Genomic DNA, 9,356 nt, shown 5'->3' on the forward strand with positions numbered 1-9,356 from the left:
GTTATGGGCCATTTGGGACAAGTCCGATGTGTGTGTGTGTGTTATTACTGGTTATCACAGTTTGATTGAGTGTGTTGTTTTACTGCAGGGTCCTGCTGGTGCTGCTGGTCCTATGGGTCCTAGTGGACCAGGTGGAGTGAGGGTAAGATCTGCCTCTCTGCACCTCTACACAGAGCTGCTTAGTGTACACGCTCTGTTGAAAGGCCATGAATCTAGCCAGCACCTACTTAAGCATGTGATCACCTACTTAACTCAATGTGTGCAGTTAAAATGTGATCACCTGTGTGCAGTTAAAATGTTGTGTGCTCATAGTTTTCTGTTGCATGTTAATGATGTTACTACCCATGTCAGATAACATAGTTTGGCTCCGTTGGACTGGTGCAGTAAAATACACAACAGAGATGGGTTGCTAGGGAGATTAGAGAGGTCCTGGTTTATTTCACTAAATCTTTATATACTCATCTCTTGGAACGACACCAGAACTTTGAAACAACAACAACTTTATACCAACAACTTAATGACTGCAACTAAATCTTAATGGCAACTTATTTTTAATGAAGTGTAACTTTTACTGTTGCCTGTTTGTGATTGCCCATCTTCTTTCCCCAGGGACCACCAGGGAAGGAAGGACCCTCGGGACCTAGAGGCCCAGCTGGACCGATGGTGAGTACTGGATTTCAGTCAAGAGAAGTTAAACCTCCTGGGAGTGTCTTTTAATACCTGATAGTTAGCCTGTTAGTTAGCCTGCAGCACGTGGTCAAAACACAGACAAACTCAGTCCTTCAGTAAGTATTGACAATAAAGCATGCATCTCATTCCCTATACAGTGGTGGAGGCCTGTCTCCAGTTAATGAATGGCCACACCATTCCAATAGGAAGAGGGCCTACTTTACCGTAAGGACTGATCTGAGGACCGTTAAGCATCCTATCCGTGTTGGGAGTGTTCCCACCCACTTTAGTGTTCTTGGCACAGTACACAGTATACCTACTATACTGGATATACAACACAATATCAGGCTGGACCGTATTTTACCACATGTTATTTAACAGAGACCGGGAGTGGTTGTTGTTCTTGTATTTACTCCTTGGTAACTTTGGTAAGTGGATGTAGCAGTAACGCTGTTATCTTTCCATCATCCAGGGAAGTCCAGGATCTCCAGGAAACACAGGAAACACAGGCAACCAAGGAAAACCAGGAGACACAGGAAACCCAGTATGTACAAATACAAGTGGTCATATGGTGATTTGCATGGGTCATCAAGGAGGCAATCGCAAAGATGTGCCAAAATAGTGCAGAATTTCCTCCCACTCTTGAAATTAAGTTCTAAACTTCATTTGTGGAAGTATGAAGGGATGGTTTGGTTAAAAACATTGGAAACTACAACAGTTGATTGCATTGTGTCTTGGATTTTACTCTGGTTCTGACTGGACGACCTTATTCGGAACATTTACCCCTGATTGCATTCGATTCAGTTGGAAAACAATGCAAATCTCATGCAAATGAATGCCATTCCTGTTACTGAGAAAATCCATGTTTCCTCTCTTTCACAGGGATTGGCTGGAATAAAGGGAGAAAAGGGAGAGAGGGTATGTACAATACTGTATCTTTGGACACTTCATAACTTTTCAGAGTAGCATTACCTTGTCTCACCAAAATGTGTCTGTTTTCCAGGGAGACTTTGCATCTCAAAATCTGATGCGCTCCATTGCCAGACAAGTTTGCGAACAGCTTGTGAACAGTGAGTGACCGTTTAGAACTTCATAAGCCAGCATTGGTTGGGTACACAAACACAGACTAGATTCATTGTCTGACATCATATCTTTATTCATTCCTCTCAGGTCAAATGAGCAGAATTGATAATATGATCAACCAGATCCCCACTGGTTACCGTAGCAACAACCCGGGCCCTGCCGGCCCCCCTGGTCCTGCCGGCAACACAGGTCCCCCTGGAGAACCTGGACAGACTGGCCGAAACGGTTTCCCTGGAAACTCCGGCTTACCTGGAAACCAAGGAGAGAGAGGTGAGTGTGATATGTGTTGTTTTTTGTTTGCCTGTTGTATTACTTCCTGTCTGTTTTTGGATGGCTAGAAAGTCAATTACAAGTTCTACAGAGATGCAGAACTTCAAGTTGTGACTTACATGTAGGACACAGTCTGTGCTCTTGTTCATCCCATGTAACCTCATAGCAAATCATCTGGAGTAGCATTGAAACTTTTACAATGATGGTATAATTAAATAATGACGAGCTCAAAGATCAAATGGCAGTTTTGATTGCAAGCGATTGTGCATAACCCCCCATCTACAGTAGTCTGAACATATAGGGTTGAAGTTGGAACCTGACATCATGCTAAGACCTGAGGGTCATCTGCCATCATGCTTCACTTCCTACAGTAAATCTGATCTATGCTACAATTTCCTCCATCCTCAAACATGCTCATTTGTGGTTTCAAGAGCAGTTACTTTCTGTTCCAGATACATTGTACCATACAATGGGACTTTTTGTCATTGCTAATAACCCGTTCTCTGTGTCTGATTGTGTTGTTGCAGGGACGTCAGGAGAGAAGGGCGAGAGAGGATCCCCTGGAACAGGACAGAGAGGACAGAGAGGACTCAGTGGTCCGCCTGGTAAGACCTCGGACATCACTTCTCAAGTACAATAACCTATTGCACAGCTATGCCTCTTCCAAGGTACCCCCCCATCTCACGAGAAAACAGGGACCATTAATGCAAGCCACTGACTCTGTAATTCAGCTCATGTACCTTAACAACGAGGCATGGAACATAAGAATATTCCCACATATTTACTCTAAACGGTCATTTTCAACAGCTGGAGACATTATGTTCCCATTCATTACTTCCTGATCTACAGTTCTAACCTAGTTTCACCATGGCAGCCATTTTGTTCTACATCCTATACTTGGACCTCTCTTTGTGACCTTTAGAACTGAGAACCTGAGGGGCAGGCCAAGATTTGCCTAGCTGTGTCTCAAGAACCTTCGTTTGGGCTGCTGTGCTTCATAAATTCTTAGTGAACGATCAAATGTATTTCCAGCAAAACACTTCTCCTTTCTAGAGAGAATGTATGTTTCTTCTTCATGGGATCGGTCCGCACAGATGTGTTCACACGTTTGCCATGGGAATTAAAGTTCCTCTTGATCAACATACCACAAGTCTGACGATGCAAGATCAACATACAGTATAATACATCAAATGACTGAGGGCCTAGGTCTATTTCTGAATGAAGGATTTAACATGTGCTGATGCATTATAGATGCTATTTTCTATAATCAAAACAATCTTACTCCTACCTCTAATCATTCACCAGTGATCCCAAACCCATTCTAGAAATGGCTGAGGATTAGTCTCTAATAGCCGTCTTTTTCAATGTTGATATTATTCTGTCTTCACGGAGGCCCCTTTAACATAGCATTCCCCTTTAATTGAAATTCAGCATGTGAAGGCCCTGAGTCCCCAGAAGCTTTCCTATCACGGGCTAGTGGAGATATCAGGCCAGTCATTGATGTCTACTTTTCCCCTTCAGTCGAACACTGCCAAGTCTGTTTCTGTGAATGAAGTGAGACACAACCTAGCAGCAGAGGGAGGAAGGTAGCTAGCGATGATTACTCATTGTTGAGTGGGAGAATCAGATTTTTGTACAATGAGCATTGCTTTGGTGGCTCATTCATTGACAACACATGTGCTCACTTAAGCGAGCGAGAGAGAGTGGGGGGAAATTCCATCCTTGGTTTGTACTGTCTAGACAGACTGGGGCAGGGGGTAACTCCACAGTCTGACTGGCTTGCTTTTTTTCAGACTTTTAATTGAGCTGTCTAAATATCTAAATTACAGTGGTAGAAACCAATTCCTCCCCTCCACTTCCAGTTGCGATTTAAGGGTTATGTCAGTGGGGTTCCGCTCTGAGTCTGAGTATTCGTTATTTAATTCCCACACCCTACCTTCCTTTATCTACTCCCAGGGCCACCAGGTGAGGCTCGGACTGGCCCCACAGGTGCTACGGGCTCTGCTGGGCCTCGTGGCCCTCCTGGTCGCCAGGGAACCCCAGGAGCGAGGGGACCACCCGGGCCCCCTGGCTACTGCGACTCCTCCCAGTGTGTTGGCATTCCTTACAATGGACAAGGCTACCCAGGTATGTCCACGACTGACTGAATCTCTATCTGCACGGCAGGATAGCTGAATACATAGTGAATGTACGAATGTAACGTATGCACACTAATTTATTTACAACTTACAGAGAGATACTGTACTCAAAAGCTAACTTTCTGCTCTGGTTCAATGTATGGAGACCATGGGTTTCAAGGGTTTCTAACAAAAGTGCAATGTTGATATTCAGTATAAGTACCCAGTTCCTTTTGATCCAACAAACTTTATGCAAATGGCACAGTGGATTTATCTTCGTGCTCACATCAGGCTTTTCACAACATGAAAAACCCTTTACTTCCAAGGTCTCAATATGTTTGTCATAGAGTTAATATTCATAATAGCATGTAAAACAAATAGAAATGGCAAATAACTTTCTCCAACAGAGAGATCTAACCACCTGTTTGAATTGTTTCCAGGTCGGTCCTAGTAAACTTTCTAAGCCGCCTTACACTTTGAAGTCCTGTTTCTGAGATGTTAGCTCACTGGCTAATGACCCCGTAAGGATAACCATCGTGGACATAACTAATGAACAACGTTAAAAACCCAAAACGAGAAAGAAAGGAGTGGACTGGCACTAACACCACTTCACAGCTTCTATCAGACAAGCTGCAGAGATGGCAACCCTACTGGCCTGTTTGCATCTTGAGCAAAAACCCCAGCAAACCGAGAGAGAGAGAGGGCTTCTCTGCGCAGGAAGGAGCATGTAAAAAACCACTCAAAAAAACCCTACTAATAAATTGGATCTCATAACAAAAGAACAACAGTGTTAACATGGAGACGTGATATCTGTAAATAAACTAATTGTGCCTTGTAAATGATGTTTGAACCACACAATCCACTAAAATCAGTTGACATCTGTATTGAGCTCGTGCCTTATAACCCGCTTCTTACTGACTTACTTCCAGCATAACCCTTTGTTTTATTATGATGCCTGAGTGATTTACACAGCTTGTACTCCGATCCAAACTGAAGCATGTGCCATTTGTACATTTAATAATGATGTTCTTTGTATGTTTGCCTAATCTATGCTAAATGTTATTTTCTTGCCATTTTCTTCATTTAAAACAAAAAACATATATATATACACATCATATTAGTTCCTTTGCTGTAGAACATTTGTTTTCTAATACCTCAGTGGGTTTTAGGACTAGCAACGGGATATAGGCAAGAGCTAGACACTAGTGGCAGTGTCGTCTTAGGGTTTTGATGCAAATTCCATCCCAGCTTTATTACTTGTATTGGTATTTATCTTCATTTGGGGTATGTGTTCCATATGGTTGATAGTTGTCAATAACCTTAAGTGCTAGAGTGCATGGAATCACGAACATTCTTAGAAACAGAGAATTGAACAGATAAATAACAGTTCTTAGGTCCATACAGTGAATACCGTGGTTGATTATTCACATTTAGGAGATAGTCAAACGTTTAGGTTTTACTTTGTGCATGTCAAGTCTCAGACTGCCAACTAAAGTCCTGCTTGATTGGCCAAACAAATATTTCTAGCCACCGGCTACGAGCTCGATCCTGAAACCTACATAGTCCCTATACTCGAGGAAGAATCAGAAGACGAATCTGAGGCTATACAGTCGCCTGGTTACTCACGAAACCAGAGAGGAAAGAGGTGACTATCAAGAGATGATGCAGAGAGGATATCACAATAAACAAAAACAAAACAAAGAATTGTTATTTTGAATTTATCTACATTTTTACATGAGCGAGTATTAGTGAACTTCAGATGATAAAATATATGGGTTTGATACCCCTAGCTTTATTGTGCATATCTTTACACATAAACAAGCTATGTTTAGGAAGATTAAGTGAAAAATATAAAGAATCTAGACATTATTTCATTACAAATCTGTGTGCTTGCTAACTGTTCCCTTAAGTGTCTCTGCTTGTAATATAACTGCATTAAGTGTTTATGAGAGGCCAATGTTTAATGCACTAATCATGTCAAAGTCAGCAAATACATTGGGGGAAGTATACAGTGGCAAGAAAAAGTATGTAAACCCTTTGGAATTAACTGGATTTCTGCATAAATTGGTCTGATCTTCATCTAAGTCTCAACAATAGACAAACACAGTCTGCTTAAACTAATAACACACAAACAATTATACGCTTTCATGTCTTTATTGAACACACCGAATCAACATTCACAGTGCAGGGTGGAAAAGGATGTGAACCCTTGGTTGACCCTCCTTTGGCAGCAATAACCTCAACCAAAGTTTTCTGTAGTTGCGGATCAGACCTGCACAACTGTCAGGAGGAATGTTGGACCATTCCTCTTTACAAAACTGTTTCAGATCAGCAATGTTCTTGGGATGTCTGGTGTGAACTGTTCTTTTGAGGTCATGCCCCAGCATCTCAATTGGGTTGAGGTCAGGATTCTGACTGGGCCACTCCAGAAGGCATATTTTCTTCTGTTGAAGCCATTCTGTTGTTGATTTACTTCTGTGTTTTGGGTCGTTGTCCTGTTGCATCACCCAACTTCTGTTGAGGTTCAATTGGCGAACATATAGCCTTACATTTTCCAACAACTCAACTTTAGTTTCATCGGTCCACAGAATATTTTACCAGAAGCGCTGTGCAACATCCAGGTGCTCTTTTGCGAACTTCAGACGTGCAGCAATGTTTTTTTTTGACAACCGTGGCTTCTTCCGTGGTGTCCTCCCATGAACACCATTCTTGTTTAGTGTTTTACGTATCGTAGACTCGTCAACAGAGATGTTAGCATGTTCCAGGGATTTCTTTGCCTTTAGCTGACACTCTAGATTCTTCTTAACCTCATTGAGCAGTCTGCTCTGTGCTCTGACAGTCATCTTTGCAGGAAAGCCACTTCTAGGGAGAGTAGCAACAGTGCTGAACTTTCTCCATTTATAGACAATTTATCTTACCGTGGACTGATGAACATCAAGGCTTTTAGAGATACTTGTGTAACCCTTTCCAGCTTTATGCAAGTCAACAATTCTTAATCTTGGGTCTTCTGAGATCTCTTTTGCTCGAGGCATGGTTCACATCAGGCAATGCTTTTTGTGAATAGCAAACAACAATTTTGTGAGTTTTTTTTTTAGGGCAGGGCAGCTCTAACCAACATCTCCAATCTCGTCTCGATGATTGTACTCCAGGTTAGCTGACTCCTGACTCCAATTTGTTTTTGGAAGTGGTTAGCCTAGGGGTTTACATACTTTTTCCAACCTACACTGTGAGCGTTTAAATTATGTATTCAATATAGACATGAAAAATACAATAATTTGTGTGTTATTAGTTTAAGCAGACTGTTTGTCTGTTGTTGTGACTTAGATGAAGATCGGATAATTTTTTTAAATCAATTTATGCAGAAATTCAGATAATTCCAAAGGGTTCACATACTTTTTCTTGACACTGTATGTATGTATGTTTCTGTACCCATCCACATTACCCCTGTCCCTCACAATTCATTGTAAATTTCACAATGTCAAGCGGTCTGTTCTATTGAAATCACGTAGTTTGCCACCCTCATCATCAGAAAGAGGGTTACTGGTTCCAGCTCCATTAAAGGTTCTGGTGAAAACGACTGGTAAATCCGGCTTTCAATTAGTTACTTTAAACCGAATGTGTGTCTGTTTTTATAATACCAACTCACAGCAGATTTTTTTTACCAAAGGTGGAATTGCATGTCTGTGTTGTTTATTTAGTAAAGAAAAAAAGAAAAAAAAAGAATATAGTTGTTGTTTTGTGTCAATACCAAATGCAGTTGGAATTTGTTTGCAAGACTATGGACATAGAATTGCTTTTCTCATGTTTTAACTGCACATTGTGAATTCCACAGCCTTATTTTCTTATTTATTTCTGAAACAGAAGAGGCATTTTTCAATAAAACTACTGAAAATGTATATTTTGTTTCAGTCTCATGTCTGTGGTGTGCACTGTAGCTGCAAACATTAGATACAGTATGATCACATGGCAGATGCCAATCCCTCCCAAAATGTATTTAGTAGAGTGAGTATTAATACACAGGTATAAGAGCAGTCCCAAATGAATTTCCAAGGTTATAGCTACACATAGACCTATAGGTACAGGAACACTTAGTATGCGGAGATCACATGGAACATGCAATTGAGGGAGAAGGTCCACAACTATACAATATTTACTGCACTATTAAGATTGGCACACATACTGTACAAGAACAGGCATACCATACCGTACCACATGAGTAGAAAATGTAGGGACCATAATCGTGACCATATAGTGGCTATATCCAGAAAAGTTCCCAAGGCCAGGCCCGAAAATAGTTTATAAGAAATCATACAACAATGATTTCTATGTTCAAGATGTAAAAAATATTTATTGGTCAGATGTGTGTAATGAGGAGCGTACAGTGGCTGCACGTGATGCTTTTATGAAAATGTTTCTTCCCAGTTATTGATAAACATGCACCATAAGAAAATGACTGTTAGAACTGTTACGACACCATGGATTGATGAGGAATTTAAAACATTTGTGGTTGAGAGAGATGAAGCAAAAGGAGTGGCTAATAAGTCTAGCTGTACAGCTGATTGGCAAACTTACTGTACATTGAGAAATGATGTGACTAAACTGAAAATAAACTGAAAATAATAAGAAACTGGATTATGAAACTAAAACAAATGCTATAAAGTATGATGGAAAAAAGCTTTGGAGTACTTTAAATTAACTCTGTGAAGCATTTATTTGCCCTGCAATTTCTGAGGCTGGTAACTCTAACGTATCCTCTGCAGCAGAGGTAACTCTGGGTCTTCCTTTCCTGTGGCGGTCCTCATGAGAGACAGTTTCATCATAACGCTTGATGGTTTTTGCGACTGCACTTGAAGAAACTTTCAAAGTTCTTGAAATTTTCCAGATTGACTGACCTTTATGTCTTAAAGTAATGATGGACTGTCATTTCTCTTTGCTTATTTGAGCTGTTCTTGCCATAATATGGACTTGGCCTTTTACCAAATAGGGCTATCTTCTGTATACCACCCCTACCTTGTTACAACACAACTGATTGGCTGAAACGCATTAAGAAGGAAAGAAATTACACATTAAATTTTAAGAAGGCACACCTGTTCATAGAAATGCATTCCAGGTGGCTACCTCATGAAGCTGGTTGAGAGAATGCCAGGAGTGTGCAAAGCTGTCATCAAGGCAAAGGGTGGCTATTTGAAGAATCTCAAATACAAAATATGTTTTGAT

The 9,356-nt window shown here is 40.9% G+C and overlaps 1 protein-coding gene across 1 annotated transcript in view; it reads left to right on the top strand.

Annotated features, from left to right (window-relative positions):
- LOC129812685 (collagen alpha-1(XII) chain-like) overlaps positions 1–8,035 on the top strand; it is a 71,469-nt gene extending 63,434 nt beyond the window's left edge. Inside the window, exons 43-51 of the mRNA XM_055864457.1 lie at positions 89–142; positions 610–663; positions 1,142–1,213; positions 1,552–1,587; positions 1,673–1,739; positions 1,840–2,022; positions 2,550–2,627; positions 3,979–4,149; positions 4,580–8,035. Of these exons, the coding sequence (XP_055720432.1) occupies positions 89–142; positions 610–663; positions 1,142–1,213; positions 1,552–1,587; positions 1,673–1,739; positions 1,840–2,022; positions 2,550–2,627; positions 3,979–4,149; positions 4,580–4,590 (726 nt within the window). The 3' untranslated portion in view covers positions 4,591–8,035. The remainder of the gene's footprint in view (positions 1–88; positions 143–609; positions 664–1,141; positions 1,214–1,551; positions 1,588–1,672; positions 1,740–1,839; positions 2,023–2,549; positions 2,628–3,978; positions 4,150–4,579) is intronic.
- The last annotated feature ends 1,321 nt before the right edge of the window (positions 8,036–9,356 follow it).

The sequence above is a fragment of the Salvelinus fontinalis genome, chromosome 16, assembly GCF_029448725.1.
Source record: "Salvelinus fontinalis isolate EN_2023a chromosome 16, ASM2944872v1, whole genome shotgun sequence".
NCBI lineage: Eukaryota > Metazoa > Chordata > Actinopteri > Salmoniformes > Salmonidae > Salvelinus > Salvelinus fontinalis.